Genomic DNA, 18,029 nt, shown 5'->3' with positions numbered 1-18,029 from the left:
TTCATCCAAGAGGTTACAGAGTACATACCACTTAATTAATGCTTAGTTTGTTTCATTCTGATACATCAGCATACCAGGAGCCTCTCTTTTCTACATGTGACATTTATTTAAATGTTGCCCCATTATCCTTCTATCTCTGCCTGAGTATCAGTAAAAGCACCAGAGGCAACATCTGAAAGATGTAATCAGACACTGAGAGCATGTAGCCTGCAGGACAACCAGCCCTCCTCCAGAGGGATTCCAGAAAAAGAGTTCAGATCAGCAGATTAGAGAAGCTCAATCAACATGTCGTACACACACTGCTGGACTCGCGCCGCTATCTCTACAGCTGATATGTGACTGACAGCAGGGGAGCCTCTCTAAATATATCTCAGTTTACAGAGCCAACTTTATTATATTATTACTATGTATTGTTTCTTTTTGTCATAACTTACATTTTACTTTGTTTGTATGTTTTAAGTTCTCCTTAGATGGCAGCTATGTTTATTTTATTATTATTATTTTAAATATAAGCCTCATTATACTTTGTTTCGCCAGGGGGTTGAGGATCTAAATTTAGATGTTCCACTGTGAAATGGAAAAAGTTTACAGATGCCAGTAATCCTCCTGGATCTAACTCTCTAAGAAAATGAAACATGAGGACTGTTAGTAAGAAAAGGAATAAGAAAGGAAACCATGGAGCCACAGAGATCATGTGGGATCCAGTCAGTCAGTGTGGCTTCCTACCAATCAGCTGTTAGAGTGCAGAGTTCAGAAATAGATCATCACTGAGATGTGTCTACAGTTAGTGACACCGACAAATATATTTTAATTGAGTTAGGCAGAAAAAAATGTGCGGTCATCCATCTAATCTGACAGAGTGGACAAGGAGAACATTTGTAACACTCTTGGTCTCTCTGGAGGAGCTGCAGAGATCCACAGCTCAGGTTTTAGAGTTTATTGGCAGGACATCTATCTGTCATGCAATGCAAAAAGTTGACCTGTAAGGGGGAGTGGCAAGGAGAAACCCAGTGTTGCAGTTTGCCTAAAGCCGTGTAGGGGATGTAAGAAATGCACTGAAGATGTTCTGGTCAGATAAGACCAAAGTGAAATGTTTTAGCTTCGCTTATGCAAAGAGCATCACCCCAAACACATCCCCACCCTGAAATATGGCGGTGGCAGCAGCATGCTGTTAGAATGATTTTGACAGTCAGACAGATGGATGGATGGATGGATGGATGGATGGATGGATGGATGGATGGATGGATGGATGGAGGGACAATAGAGATGTTCAAAGCTGGTACAGACGTACCCTGAAAGACTGTAAAGCAAACAAGGTTTTCTAAAGGCTGCTGAATAAAATGCATGCCACACTTTCCAGATTTTATTTTTTCTCTATATATGTATATATAGAAAAAAAATAAACTGTGTATAATAAAACAGAATTAGGAGTTCATAGAGTGACAGAACATGGAAAAGTTCATAGGATATGGGATTTAAAATAAGCTGTAAAATACTGGTAAACTGGTGCTGCCCTGGTCAAAATGGAGGTTTGAGATGAATGATTAAAAAACACAAATCCCTCCCAGCACTCTGAGTATCTCAGTCAAAGACAATGAAAGGAAGAAATAAAAAACCCCAAAGGTCTCAGTGAGTCTGAACCTGAACCCAGAAAACTCTCTCGAGATCCGGCCCTGCAGCGATCAGTCCTAAAAATTTCATATGACAACAAATAATTGTCAATTTTACCCTTTTTTTATCTATTGTAGAGCTTCCAGGATACAATTGTTAAGAAATAACTCTCTTTTTAAACTATGTCCAAAAAAATTATCTTTTCTTTCTGTCACCTGTAGGGCAGAGTTTAATTTTAATATTCATGTCCATGAATAACACAGGTGTTGTCTTGTTGTCCTAAAGACAACACAGACTTTTCATTAAGATGCAAAATCAATCTTAATGTTTTTCACCCATCAAACTGTCCGTATTTTCATTATTTCATGTCCTTAGTTTAAGAAAATAAATGGTCAATGTGAAGTGCAACAGCGCCCCCTGTGGTAGAAAAGGAATTCCATGTGCAGAACAAAATGAGAAACTCTGTCATCTGCCTAAACTTTCCTGCTTGAGGAGAGTCCTGGTTCAAATATAAAGAGCTGGAGCACGTCCATGAAAAGCAGAAAATTACAAACAGGGACCACATTATGTTGACTGTTTTTCCAGCCTGCCTTCTTACTGCCATCTGTCTGGTTTACCGCATGGAAAAATCTCCTCTCCTCTCCTCTCCTCTCCTCTCCTCTCCTCTCCTCTCCTCTCCTCTCCTCTCCTCTCCTCTCCTCTCCTCTCCTCTCCTCTCCTCTCCTCTCCTCTCCTCTCCTCTCCTCTCCTCTCCTCTCCTCTCCTCTCCTCTCCTCTCCTCTCCTCTCCTCTCCTCTCCTCTCCTCTCCTCTCCTCTCCTCTCCTCTCCTCTCCTCTCCTCTCCTCTCCTCTCCTCTCCTCTCCTCTCCTCTGCACCCCAAATAGCCAGTCAGGGGACACTCATTCGACACACAGGCTCGTCATATGCGTGGAAAAAGAAATTGATTTTCTTGCATCCCAACTTTGCCTTCCTCCATTTGAACATCTTACAGTGAACTCCAAAATACTGCGTACAGATACTCTAGTGTTATATATTAAAGTGCAATGTGATATACTTGCAAAAAGTATTCTCATCTCTTTGCATTTTTCCACATTTTGTCGCATTAAAACTGCAGATTTCACTTTTAGGACTAAAAGGGGTAAAGTTAAGTGGAAGGGAAAGGATTTGTGTTATATTCAAAAAGTTATTGCTTCACAGAATGAAGGTCCTTGATTTTAACTCTGGCCAAGTGCTTGTCTTTGTGGAGTTCACAATTTGATTTACAATTGTTTTTGTTTCTGTTGTTTTACAAATAAACATGACAAGTGTGGCATTGAAGGAAAAAAAAAAAAAAACACTTTTTGCTTTAATTATAGTTACAAGTCTTTTGGGGGTATTTTCCTACCAGCTTTGCACATGCTGAGAATTTTTTTTCCATTATTTGTGGCAGAATATCTCAAGGTTAATCATATTAAATGGCCTGGACTTTGGTTGGACCATTCTAGCAAATAAATAAACTTTGATTTAAGCATATTGTGTTTCTGTCTGTGTGTCCAAAGTTTTTGTCCTGCAGGAACATGATCATCTCTCCCAGTGCAACGACTTTTTTGAGCCTCTAACATTTTTCACCCTCCTTACTCTCAGCATGTTGCTGCCATCATCATATCTAATCATGGTTTGCTGTGTCTCCTACATGCCTAGTGCAGAAATAAAACTGCGAAAACGTTGGTATGGAAGACGAGATGAGTTATTTTTCTACTTACACAACGCAGCCATCTCTTTGGGAAGGTCCGCTCCGAAACGTCCAAACAGGTGACTGCTGGCCAGCAGGTCAAAGGGTGAGTGACCCCTCATGGAGTTAAAGGTGAAGGGGTACATGGCACGAGAGAATCCCGTCATGTGACGCATTTGGTGCTCTCTGTTTGTTGCCATTGTGAAAAAGTGTGGCTGCTTATTCATCTTGTTGTTGTTTTTTTTTTCCTTTGTCTTCCTCTTTCGCTTCTTTGTCAGGGACGTATGGTGAGTTTGAATCGAGGTAGTGCCATTCAGCTCCACTCAGCTGCTGGCTGCTCTTCTGTCCGGCCGCGGTGACGCTGAGGAGGGAGGCGGGCAGGAAAGTCCTTTTCAGGTCCGAACGCTGCAGAGAAAGAAGCAAATAGAGGCCAGAAGGTAAATTTCTGTAGGACTCAAGTTAAAATGTAAAATGTTTATCAAATGCAATAGATAATATGTAACTGGTTTAAATAAATAGCTATTTTAGTGATGTAAAAAATTATAATAATAATAATCGTGAGTATTTTTCCTGGCCACCCCTTGAATTCAAAACATATTGTGTCATTATTTCCACCCGGAAATGGATCAACAATTGTTTTTGTGGAATTATGTGTGTTAAAATTCCCCATTCATTTAACAGTAGTTTCGATTTATATTAGATTTAGTTGAAGAATAGCTGAACTTTATTAGGAACTGCAGTAGTGTGTGTTAAGTCAAATAAAACATGAAGCTCTAAAAATGATTAGTTCAGGCATCTGAACAAAGAAACAGCCAAGAGAAACTGGTGCGCACTTAGCATCATAATTTGTGTGACAGTCAGTTCAGGTTAAAATCATACTATTGTACACCATAAAACACTGACGATATGTAGAATAAATCTCAGTAATTCACATGTGAAAGAGATTATGAAGGACATTTGGGAACAGGGCTGGAGGCGTCACTGAAATATTAAAAGAGAAAAACGAAAACAAAGAAGATTAAGAACAAAACAAAGAAGACGAGTAAGATCAAGCGGGAACGGTGGGGTGGAGGGCAATATGGCGCTGCCTTTTTTTTAAATCTTTTGACTAGTAAAGTAATTTCAGGCAAACCATATGATTTCAATCAGCAGAAGTGTATCATAAAGGGTCCCTCTGTTTCATTTGCCAGCCTGACTCCAGCCAGCCAACCCACAAACAGTCAGCCGCAACTTGGGCAATTTTAACCCTTTGCTAGAACAAACACACATTAGCTTAGCATTCTCGCGCCATACACAGGCCCAACCTCATCTGCTCTGCTGACAACTTTCTGATGAGAACATCTGCTCCTAAATCTTCCTTTGTTTGTTTCCCAGGAGTCACTTTGTGGCTTATAACTCTGTCAGAAATGCTTAATGTGCAGCACTTCCTTCATCTTTCTCTGTAACTCCTGCCCCCGTCAGTGAATTTATGAGTGGGTGGGGTTAAGCTCTCTGTGGTGAATCTGTGGTAAATACAGCTTGGCCAAAGAATGTCTTGTTGTTTTGGGTCTGCATGGGAATCAAACACCCAGGGTGGATAAGAGGCAGTGTCAGAGAATAGCGGCTTTACACATGTCTTACTTTCAATAACTCCAAGTTGTATTTCAAATAAACAAAATAAATTTAGCTGAACTAAACAAACAAACAAACAAACAAACTATTCTTTCAAAATTAGGTCACATTCTCGTGTCTGGGTGCAGGCTAAAACATAAATCTTTTGACTCTAGTGACAGATTAGACTCAAACAAACAGTAAACTCGACTAACCCTGGCAGCTCTGATTGAGGCTTGATTTCAGACAGATGTAAAAACTATTAGATAGCTGTTAAAAAGAAACCCATGACTATAATTAACAAATGGCTTATCACTTAATGCCATTTGTCTCACAGTTCAAACTAATCCCTAAGGAAAGCTTAAAAATGTAGTAAAAGAGGGACAAATTCCTCAGGAGCCACCAGTGCAGGGCTTTGCTCAAAACTGGCAGCAGGTAGGCGAGATTTACACAGCAGCAGAAACACTGTTGACCCGAAGTTGTGTAGGAAGTAAAGTGACTGACTGGAGAATTCTGGTTCAAAGTAATTTTCTGTGAGGAGTCCTACTTCTATTCAAAACTATTTGAATGCATGAGTTGTACTACCGTAAGTCCTGCCCCATGCCAGCATCCTAATGAAACCTACAGTGTCTTGAATAAGTATTCACACCCCATGAACTTCAAATGTAAAGATAATCACATCTGCACTGCGATGAATTCACCCAGAATTTACAGTAAAATAGCAGCAGTGGAGTTGTCAGGTGGTTACTGTCATTTTAAGTGTTTGTTATTTCACGTAAACCTTTACTGTAATTACTTTCATTACAATTCTACTTTAATGTAATTATAGGTGCACCGTATATTTTGATAAATCTAAGTTCTGAAATTATTTTCCAAATGAATCTCTGAAAAGTGTTCTGAAAAGTGTGGTGTGCATTTATATATTCACACTCTGTAAAGTTAGTGCTATCATGTTTTCTTCTAGTTCTATACCTTGTGTGATTAGCTTGGCTCATTTTTCTATCAGACCTCACCTGCTTACCTGTCACTGACGAAGAAACGCATCCCCGTATCATGCCACTGCCACCACCATGTTCCACCCTGGTACTGGTGTAGGTCAGATAAATGAGGAGTGTTGGTTTTCTGCCCACTAAAACATTTTGCCTCATGGCCAATGAATGAATATTCAATTATTTATAAATGCAAAATATTTTTTTTTTGATAACTAGTTGTTTAAAAAAGATTTTGTTAGCGAATGTTTATTCAATGTTAAATGGTTGGGTTAAAGTTTCAGTATGTAACTTTTATAATTTAAAAAAAAATTTAACTGCTACTACGTACAATAGAAAATTTGTGAAGAAAATTCAAGCTCCTACCTCATTATCTCATGTTATATTATCACCAGGTAGTGATAGTTTTAGGAAATATGTAAGAAAAACCATATTGTTTATAAAAGCTACATGTTTTAAAAGAGCAGCTAAGGATAATGTCCTATGGATTCAATCCCACGAAAAAGTACAAGAAGTGCATCTTTATGTCTGTGCTTGTAGTAAATAATCTTCATTGCAGTCTACTGCTGACAATTTTTGTTTTTGGCCCCACAATAAAAGACTGCCAGCTCCTGGTGTGTGATTAAATGGTCAGAAGCTAAAATATAACAACTTATTTCCATCTTGTTGTGTTTTTTCACTGAACCGTATTACGACGAGAAGTGTTTCTAATCGCCGAGAACATTTCACTTCTCTCCTCTGCTTTCATCTAAGTGACTATTATTAGAGTAAAATCCGCCCACGTCATGTCTTCCCACACACACGCCAAAGCGCCTACAGTATATAGCGCAATTTCTCACCAAAATCCACAAAGTCAGCTCCCAGAGTGTTGTTTTTAAAGTCATATTTCCCATATTGACATATTTTCTGTAGCGGCTTGGCTCCGCTGCGGTTTTTCTTCACTGCGAGGGCCCGTCGGGGAGAGTCCCCACAACTGTTTTCACAAAGAGCTGCAGTGTTTGACGATTAAAGAACGCCAAGCACAGGCTGGACGAAGCATGCAGTTATTTCAAACGTAATTACATATGCTTGCTGGGAACTGCTGCATTTTGCAATCAATGCAAAGCCTCTTTTTAAAGGCAGGACGCAGACAGAACCGACATGTAGGCAGAAGCGGGGCGCGCGCGCGCAGATGTTCTGCGACTTTGATCGTGCTCGTGGGCAAGTAATCAGCGGGGGACACACGACGTTCACACACTCTGAAGGACCATTGAGAGTGGCAATTGACCTTGAAGAATGAAGCCGTAAATACAGGACAGAGGATCCGACTGCAGATGCAGCGACTTCAAGAATACTCTTTAACCAATCAAAATTCAAAGAGCAAAAATATGTGGTATGAAAACCAGATGTATAAAAAAAATGACATGTGGGGGGAAGAAAATAGTGGCGAGGCTTGTCAGGAAAGTAATGAAACAGGAGGCCGTTTTAAACATCTGGCAAGCTGATGAAAGACGTGGAGTTAATGAAATGGGAAACTAATAGGAGAAAGAGTTAATTGTGTTTAATGGCGGAGGGAGAAAGTGGATGGTGAGCAAAGCCATTGAAAACATACATAGAAACAATTTTATTGTTGCTAATAAACTGAGAATTAATGAGCACTAACACTAAGCAGAGGTTTCTGCCTTTTGCTGGGGTGTTACTTGCCCCCACCCCTCGTTACCTCCAGGGGGAATACACCTTGGGCCGGGCAACAAAAGCAGCGCTGTGTCGCTGGGCCTCCAAGCCTCAATGCTGCTTTTATGAGACCTTGCTGGGTCGGGTCAAACTGGGTCACCTGGTCCTGGTACAGCTAACACACACACACACACACACACACACACACACACACACACACACACACACACACACACACACACACACACTTACACGCCCATAAGTGATGTTCTCTTTCCCCAGACTAATAAAATAAGATCCAATGTAAAAAAGAATGGCTGCTTCTACTCCTCTCTGCCCTGCCAAGTCACTTCATGCAGTGCCCACACTTACAGGCTCTTTTTCTTGCAGCTTTATTCTTTTCTGACCCTAAATATAGAGTAAATTAGATATTTACATAACATATATATGTATGAGGACGCCTATTTTATCTTTTTTTTCTGGCTTTCAATCAGACTAAACTTTTCTTCTTTTAGGTCAGTAACAATTAGCAAAATTATGTCACTATTTTTACTATCTGAGGTTAAAAAAAAAAAAAAAAGCCAGAACAATAAAAGTAGGAAAACTCTTTGAATTCATAAGTTAGTGTAAATTTCTGTAGTGGTTGGTAGAATTGCCTTCTAAACTTTATGACTTGTGAAAGGATACCCAAAACATTGAACCCAAGCTTCTCACAGCCGTTTTCCTGGAGTCAGGATTTCAGGTCGCCATTTTTGTAAACGCTTTTTTACAGGCAAAATTTACAACTTTGCCTGTAAATCATTTTCTGATGGACACTATAAAACATTTACTACATTATCCTTGAATTACTTTCTCTACTGTAAACATTAGCTTTCTCAATTATTTGGAAGTGTTACTTTTGTGCCTGAATTTGTTATTTTGGAAATATTTTGTTTTGTTTTTTCCATTTTGATTTTTAAAGAAATTAATACATTTAAAAAAAAAGTGAAAAGGAAATAATTTTGGTAATCTAAGCTAAAACAGTAAAAGTTTTATTTAACTGTGACAGTAAGAGGAAAAAGTGGTTTATCTTTTTAAACAATGTTTTCAAGTTTAGATGAGTTGAAGTATTTTCTTGCTGCGGATTCCTGACTTATGAATATCAACAAATGTTTGACTTATATCACTGACATGTTCTCTTGTGTTTCCCATTGTGAGGAGTGACTAAGAAATGGATCGTTGCACCACATCATACTTCACTGGAAGGTTATTGATTAACAATTGAAAGTTTTAACATTTTTATTTGTATGTGAGAAATAATACAAATCATAATTTATAGGAACTTAGGTTCCAGGAATTGCTTTTGCTCTCCTCTGAATAAAAGTAATCAAATAAAAACTTTACTTTTACAGTTTGAGATTTTGCAACAACAAGGAATATCATTTATTTTTTCAAAACTTTAATCAGTGGCTGCCAATACATGTGAAGAGCCCTGACTAATAATGTTTAATTTTTATAAAACATACATTAAACAAAACTCAAAGACACATACTAACATTAATTCGTAATTTTTTAGTTTATGTAATTTAGTCAAACCTGCCAAAATCAAAATCACTGGATGTAGTTAGTTCTTCCAGATACAATAGTGAGGAGCTTAAACACGGTCAGATTGCAAACATTAAAACAGAAGTAGAGTGTCGTCCAACGACTTGTCCACACTAAGATAGGTCATCTTTTCAGCACTCTACCTCAACAAACTCAGCTCTGGACCATTTCTTTCCTTTCTGCCCACCTTTGCCAGCATTAACACTTCGAACAAAATCCTGCAGCATTCTGCAAAACATCTCGACTCATAACCAAGGAGTCAGAGTCTCTTAACCTATTAAATGAATCTTGACTGACATTTTCATAAACTTTCTCAGGGTATTTTGTGTTTTTCCTCTTTTTTTTCTATCTTTGAATCTCTATTGATAATTTATCACATTTAAATTATGTACAAGCTAGGACTCACAATGACTGACCTGATCATAACAAATATGTTTTGATCAGATCATTCACACTTATTGATCACAGAGAGCAGGAAGTAAAATGCAGTCTAAGTTCATACACTTCACATGAAGCTTTGTTGACATATTTGGGATCTAAGTTGGTCCGTAATTTTTAAATCTCCCAAAAATAAACAGCATTTGTGAAATTTGAGGAGGAACTTCTGAACTGATAAAAAAGAGAATTGGCCTCAATGTGTCTTTGTTGCTAATCATTTGTGTAATTAATAGGGAAATCTAACAGAACAAAACTGCAGCTCATTATTTTTCCGTTTTATTCAACCAAACTACAAATACAGAGAACATGAAAATGTCTCGTTTCATGTAAAACTACATCAAGCAAGAGCAAATTTAGAGTGTCTTGAAAGAAAAGAAAAGTTTATTACATATTTTAAAGATTATGTAATTTTTCACAAACTAGAGTGTCTCAGTCAAGTTGAAAGCAGAACGCCATGTTTTCCAGTTCCAGTTTTCAGTTTGTAACAAACAGCGATGCCGGTCATAAATAAAACGTTTACAGACTCCGATGACAGAGACGCTAAGAGATAATAAGGACTTAAGGACTTCCATTTTGGTTTGCATATAAAGTTCGTGCAAACCAAAGTTTGATTTAATGTTTCCAGATAATCTTTATAGACTTTAACAAGTGAGTTCAATAATTTATCTCAGAGTCAAATTTTCTCATTGCGGGAGTCACTTTTCTGTTTTTTCTAATTCTGGGTATTTATATGATTTTCGCAGTGAAGAGCTATTCTATCAGCTCTTTTTTTCCTCTTTCCTCTTGTGTTCAGGGGAAGAAATATTGTGGAGAGTGTGAAGAAGCTTTTGCTGGGAAAAGGAGGATAGGAGATTGAGGTTTCAGAAAAACTGAGTTGAACAATCTTGAACTTGTTACAAAATATTAACTTAAGAATGAAATCACTCTGGAGATACACTTAATCACATATAAATCAATAAAATAATATTTTGCTCAGGTTATGTCCTGATTAGTCAGACAGTAGATTTGTTAATACAGTTTTTAGTTTGTGGCTCAGCTAGTAATTTTGCTCTCTAGTCTTGTTTTATTCTGTTCTCCTTTCATATTTATTCTTAGTTTTTGAGCTTTATTCAGTAGTTCCTGTTTGTGTTCTAGTTTCTTTGTTTCATGTATTTGTTCACTTTCATTCCCCTGTCAGATCTCTTCAGTTTTACTTTAACCTACCTTTCCCCACACATTTGCAGCCTGTTGTCTACGGCCGTTTGATTCTGGTCCAGTAATCACTGCCCCAGCTTCAGAGCCTGTCAGGTTCCTGAGTGCTTTGTCAGATCCATTTCTCCTCTCTGCTGTGACCCTACTGCTCTACTGGTCCCAGGGGTTGAGTAGTTCAGATCTGACCTCTCAAACAGAAGTGTGTCTGCATGAACCACATACTGTCAGACTCCACTGATCTCTGATGCTATTTTGGCACAAATTTTTTTTTTCTTGCTATATATTCACCCAATTGCACAGATAATTAATACCTGTTTTAAATGGAATATTTTAGTAATTATAACAAATAACACATACTAAAACTAATTTGAATAATAAATATGTGTAATTGTCTTCTGTTTGTATCTATTTTATAATGATTGTTATGTTTTACTGACTTTTATTTGTGTCTGATTTCATTAATCCCCCCCCCAAATAAATCTGATATGGTCAAGTGGTTACTTGGTAGTTTTGTAATCTTTTTACCAAATACTTTTTTACTCTTGGCTAATTTCACTTTGCTTGACTACCATTTATTGTTTGTGATCTAACATTTTTAAGTAGTGCTACTTGAATACAATTTTTGGCTAACCAATCTTACCAGAAACATCCCTTCAATCTTTGATTAGAATATTCAAAATGTTTTCTAATGAATGAGTTATTCGGGGTTTTTTTTCTCTAAATCATTGTATTATCCTGGGGAATAAAATTTAAAAGGTACCTATACTACTTTTTGTCTTCCGAAGTGAAGAGTTCTTGGTTTTATTGCTGCAACATTGCTACTTTTACTCAAGCTGTGTTCATCCTGGTAAGGATGGCTTTGAATAGACGTATTTTATTTTTTTAAGTGCATCACTCTGTCTACTCTGTCCAGAAACCCAACCGCTGCTTCATATTTCAAAGATTTTGGCTGAAGTCTTTTTTTATCACTTCACTCTTTTTAGTTCCATCAAACCAACATGCGTTTAGCTGTGTGTGAGGTAAATGTTGGGGTTTTGGCAAAGCTTAGGGGAAATTTGAAAGGAATTGAACTTTAGCTGAAAACATGCTTCATACAAGAACAGAGGATAAAATGGAAAACAAATAGGAGGCTGTTTATGTAATGTTGGAGGTTCAAAGAGGTGGCAAAGAGATCAAGTTCAGAAGACCTTCTGCTGGTGCGCTGCTTGTTTCACATTTCAGATTGGTGGTGCAGGGGGTTAGCACGCCCCACGTTTGGAGGCCTTAGTCCTGTCGCGGGTTCGACTCCTGGTCCCGGCGACCTTTGCTGCATGTTCTCCCCCCTCTTTCCTGTCTGCCTACTGTCGCAAAAAATACGAGCCACTAGCGCCGCAAAAACTCTTCGGAGAGAAAAAAAAAACATTTCAGATTGGTATTTATATAAAGCCTCATAACTATAAATATCCTGGTTTTCTCCTTGAAAATAAAAACACAAATAAACAGAACCTTACAATTTTCAACTTGTTCCATAGGGACCGGGAGTCGAACCCGCGTCGAGGACTAAGGCCTCCAAACGTGGGGCATGCTAACCCCCTGCGCCACCACAGCACGCCCCAGATTAGTAAATGTTTAATAATATCTGATCCTTGACTCTGGTTCTAAACTCCTTTTGAGTTTTGGGATGAGAACAACTGAACCAAAGTGTCCGGCTTTGTTTTTGCCTAAAACATGGCCTTAGTCTTTAAACACAATATTTATTAAAAAAAAAAAAATATATATATATATATATATATATATGTACAGTATATATATATATATTCCCCTCTCAGTTAAAAAATAATCTTGTAATAAATGAATTGGGAAATATAAATATCTTCCTATAGTTTTAGCCCGGTCATCTCCCTTCAGTGCTCCATGTGGGATTTCTCCCATTGAGGTCAATTTCTCCAGTTTAGCTTCAACTGGACCAATCAGGAAGCAGAAGGAGGAGTTGCGAACAATTGACGTCTTTTTTTGTGTGATGTTTTAGAGCTGTAGTCTGCCTGTGGTTGCAGTTTGGCAATGTCAGCGGAGGAAGTGAACGAAGCCATTCAGTTCGTCTTAGCCACGCTTCCAAATATTGAGCAATTAAAGATGGAGCAAGAGGAATGTGTAAGACATTTTACTGCTGGCAGAGATATGGCCCCGCAGAGTTGATTACAACTTTCCAGTGAATTTCATTGAGGTAGAGCATCCAAATATTCTATATGAAGCAAAGAACAAGATGAGTTTTTTTTTTTTTTTTACCAGGTTAGTTACTTGTTTCTCTATGAAAATCTAAAATGGTTTGCTTTTATGACATTCTATTTATTTTCATAAAAGCTTTTTCCTTATTGACAGGCTGCATTTTATACACTCACCCTCTTTTGTTTTACACAATAAAGATCTACTGAATGGCCATTGAGGAGTTATCTGCTTTGTGGCGGGGAATAAAAGAATCTGTGTGGTTTTGTAGGACATGAAGTTCTAGTAAATATCTACCGAGACAGAGTGGAACAAAAAAGGGCGAACAACATTCAGTGCGGTGAAGAAGAAAAAGAAAAGTCCCAACTGAAAAAAAATTATTCTAGGAGGGGAAAATACCAGTAAACTAAAACCCAAAGTTGAGTCTTATTCTTAGAGAAAGCAGTTAAAGATGAGCTGTGCTGAATACCCCGAGGAGAAAGTGCAAGTACGAACACACAAACACCAGAAGAAGAAAAAACAAAACAACAGGCACCATCACCCGCAAACAGCATAATTAGATTTTCCAACAAATGACCATACTATATATTTCATGTCAATCTGACATGCAAAAAATGTCTTTTGAAAAGCACAAATACAACTTGGCGATAAACCATCAGTTTCTGACAGCTTTCATTCAGCCACAAAATGTTTTTGGCTGCCGTGGACACATTTTTAATTTATGAATGTAATTATATTGCTAGCTCAGTCGAGAATATCCACACAGTGTATTAGGACGAGAAGCAACATTTGATATGTTTTCTGGGCATTATTGCTTAAAACGTGTTAAGAAATTATTACCAGGAATCCATCTTATCGAAACATCTTGCAGCTGACATGATCTAACCACCTTTGCGGAGCTTTAGAGCATTGAGAGAAATTCAAGGACTAGGCTAATGATTCAAATTGAAACCACATTTTGGAAGGATATATTTTTTACTTTAAAAAAAAAATTTAGCTGAAGAAGATATCTTGTTTCAATCAAAATCTGGAAATAAATACTTTCAGTAAAGCAAAAGTTCGTTCTCTGTTATTTTTGTGTTCAGATTCAACTATAAGTTTGGGGATTTTATTTTTTTAACTGCAAGTCATTTTAAGATAGACTGATGATATTAGCATTAGTACAATTAGATTTCATCCATTGGGCTTCATTTGAGTCATAAATCAAGTTCAGAGATTAAATAAACAATTTTAGCTCAACAAATGGTGTCTAAAAACACACAAAAAAGATAAATAAGACCACAGCTCATCCAAATGATCGCAGGAAGGTCAACATGAATACTAGAGCACTATCTGCACTTTGGAAAAAGCTGAATGAAGTTTAGCTGTGTGATCATATGGACTAACAATGGAAAAACTGGTTCAAGTGGTGCCATTTTTCCATCCCAACCTACTTTAATTTGACTGTATTTTGTCTTTGTGAAGGCTTTGTATCATATTTTCTTTTGATTAATTATGCTTCTCAAACCTGTTTGTGAGTATTGACTTATTATGACTCCTACTGAAACCAAAATAACTCCATCGTTGTTTGGAAACACATACTGTATAACCAAATTTCTCCATTATATGAACTATAATTATTTGAAACAAATATTTCAGATTAGTCATTATCAAACCTTTTCATAGCATGTACCACTTTCTAAGCACCACCATCATTGGAAACAGTGTGTTATTTGGGCTTTGCCAGTTCATTGTGTCGTAGTATGAAAGCATGAAAGAATGAAAGAATAGATATAAACATTCTTTGGTCTTTTTGGGACTGCATTAATTGTGGCGTGTTGCAAATTTTGATCATATGTTATGTAAACGCTCCAGTGGAAAATGAGACTCATTGGACCAGGCATCATTTCTCCAATGTCCTGTCATCTAATTTTAATGAGCATGTGTAAACTGTAGCAGGTGGCCTTCTTCTGTAGCCCATTTGTTTAAAGGCTCAATGATTTGGTTGTATTGAGTGGTTATTCAGTCTATTGTTGCCTTTCTTTCATTTGAAACCAGTTTGATCTCTGATTATCATTTTTATCCACTCAACAGCCCTACTGATACTGTGTCATGTTCAAATCTAAATCCCTTTCCTAAGACATTATCGCTCCGTTTGAACTTTAGTAAGTTATTTTCACCACAACTAGATGCTTAAATGCGTCGAGTTGACACCATGTGATTGGCTGATTCTGTATTTGACAAGCAGCTGTAAGGGAGTACCTGCCAACATAACTAGTGAGTATATGCGCCATTTGTACTTTAAACTTAAAAGTTGGGAGTGGGAAACATTTCCATTCTTTTCAAATGGTTAAGATGAGGGCTTCTTACCAACTCTGACCTTAAAACCCAAGGCAGCCGACTTTAACATGTGAAAAGATTCTTGTTTATTTGAACTTTTAATTTGTAGGTCATTAAAACAGTCACATACAAATCACTTAACTACTTTTTATTACACATTTAAATTTACCTTGCTAATTAGCTGACTACAATTTCTTCTGAAGGCCAGAAAAAGCAGCTGAGGTGCCAGCAGTGGTGCTCATACCAGTGGCTGAAAAACAATGAAACTCTTTTTAAAGTGAAGACTAAGCATAATTGTATAGTTTTTCCTATGTTGTACATTTGATCTTGACAGTGCTCTCTATTGTGTCTTTCTGTTGTTGTTTTATTATTATTACTAATCTGTGTGTGTATCGCCGTACTTCCTTTGCTACTGTAACACTAGAATTTCCCACAGAGAAACAAAATCTTTCCATCTATTCTAAAATAGCCTGAAAATAGGTATAAATTGATACATGTTTAGTTCAAACATGTATCCGTGTGTATATGTACACACAACATGCTTGGTACAATGATGTATCAATTCAGACACCTCCATTTCATTTCCTGAATTTTATGAATATTTATGAATTGACAAAAAGTTCTGCAGCAGTTGACTCCTTTCGAGGTAAACAGGTACAAATTGTTACAAGATCGGCACGAAACATCCCATGGCAGATGGCTCCTTTCTGAATATGTTTCCTGAATAAAGTGGGTGTAAATAGAGACATGGTAGGCATGTTGTTGTGCCAGAGGTCCTTTTAAGTTGGAACAGACTCTGTCTGCACTAAATGTCCCATTTTTCTTATTTCCCAAAAAAGTGTGGCATATAAAACAACCAAAACTGAAATGTGTTAAAAGGCAAAACTGAAACACGACTAACACCGGGATTCTGTGTCACCGGTGCAAATGAGGTTGACAATAGCAGTAATGTTTAATAAGACACATAATGTTGTCATTATGAGGAGGCTACCCTTTGGTCTGCTAAAGGTCTCCAGGTCGGATCTGGGGTCACGGCCTGTCGCTTCAGGCTGTGCAGGTCACATCTTATCCAGGCGTTCAGTGGGACACTTTTCATTTAGCATTAAAGTCAAATATCCCCCATCAGTTTCTTGATGTTCGTCCTCAGAGTGGTTTAAACTGTGCTAAAAAGAACTAGTTGCTTTTACTCAGGCACAGCCCTCAGGACATGATTAATAACACTAAAGCACTCTGTAGACACTGAGGCTTTTTCAGCATTCAGTTTAAAAAAACTGCAGGAGAGCAACAGTAAATGTCACAAAGTGACTTTCAAATCTCTGAAGACATCAAACCAAATCATGACCAGTACACGACTCCAAACAAATCCATCAAAAATAATTCAGCAGACAATGGTGCAGAACAGAAAAAACTGATGCCCTCCGCTCTCCGAAATGAGCAGCAAATGGCTGCATCTTTGTCTTGAAAGTAGCAACTGAGAACAAACCCGTACAAAATGAAACTCAGCTGACACGCACAAGAAAAGAGTGAAGAATTTGCTCCCACTTTATATATATATATATATATATATATATATATATATATATATATATATATAGAAAATAAGGAAGAAAGAAGGCAATGAGACAGAGGGAAAAGAAAAAGGGAAAGACAGAGAAGACCCAGACATCGCTCTCAGCCTGAGGGGCTGTCATTCTTCAAAAGTGAAGAGAACAAAGATGAGATTGGAGCGCAGTTAAAGAAGTTAGCACACCCCAACACATGACTTTGCAACCACACACACAAGATGTTCCAACAGTTTGTTTTCTGCATAAATGAAACTAAAAGGAAAACTTAAAAATGTAACTACACTTAATCCATTCAGTAGCTGGTACTCTACAGAAATGACCATGCCACGGAAAGCATGTTTACAATGTGATTCTGATATACTGTATGATACATTGTTCACACCCACTTGTTTTTTTCCCCCCTTCTTGCAGACTCATGCACTTTTCCCTGTGACATGCTGATGAACATTCCTCCAGACATCAAGGAAAATTAATCTGGAACCGATCTGTCAAGAGTTTGCGAGACCGACCGGCGGCTAGGCCTCGCGTTACCGTGGGTCTGATCCAGCACTCATCAACGTAGTGTTAGCCGACTGATGCGGAAAGCTAAGAATATTAACAGAAAAATAAAATAATAAAGGTAAAGAAACTAAAAGTCATGGGATAAATTAAAGGAATAATAGTAAAACTGAAGCATCATGTAAAAAGAGAGAAACCTTGAAATGAAAAATCAGCATTTTGAAAAATTAAGACGTGATAAAATGAACCGATAAAGTGGCTTTTGGGCCTTATAGGAAAGTTGGGGTAAAGGTGTTTTCTGTTATAATTTGAAGGAGTCAATAGTTTCTGTAAATCTCAGGCTTTTAGGAGGTTAGTTCCAGTGCTACGGAGCTTAAAAACCGGTTGCTCTCCTCTTCTTTTGCTCTTGATCTGGGAGCCCTGAGTGGGCTGAAATCTGGTGATTTCTGTACTTGACAAGCAAATTTGAAAAGGGTTCAGGTTCAAAACCATTCAAAGGTTTCTAGAGAAAATACTTAGATGGGGTCCAGTTGCCTTATTAGTAGTTTTACACAATAATATAACCAACTCAAAATAAAAACCTTCATTGTCTTGTTTTGTCCATGGTCTCTTTTGACAGGATTTTTTTCTTGTAATGTTTTTAAGATTGTAGTAAGCTGATTTAGTAACAGATTTAG

General features: G+C 37.6%; 1 protein-coding gene across 2 annotated transcripts in view; it reads right to left on the bottom strand.

Moving 5' to 3' along the window:
• LOC102234352 (retinoic acid receptor gamma-A-like) overlaps window positions 1-18,029 on the bottom strand; it is a 51,558-nt gene that overhangs the window by 31,606 nt on the left and 1,923 nt on the right. For both annotated transcript variants that reach the window (XM_014469052.2, XM_023324762.1), the window contains exon 2: window positions 3,355-3,728. In XM_014469052.2, the coding sequence (XP_014324538.1) occupies window positions 3,355-3,550 (196 nt within the window). In that variant the 5' untranslated portion in view covers window positions 3,551-3,728. The remainder of the gene's footprint in view (window positions 1-3,354; window positions 3,729-18,029) is intronic.

The sequence above is a fragment of the Xiphophorus maculatus genome, chromosome 20, assembly GCF_002775205.1.
Source record: "Xiphophorus maculatus strain JP 163 A chromosome 20, X_maculatus-5.0-male, whole genome shotgun sequence".
Classification (NCBI taxonomy): domain Eukaryota; kingdom Metazoa; phylum Chordata; class Actinopteri; order Cyprinodontiformes; family Poeciliidae; genus Xiphophorus; species Xiphophorus maculatus.
This window is presented reverse-complemented; position numbering and strand designations above follow the sequence as displayed.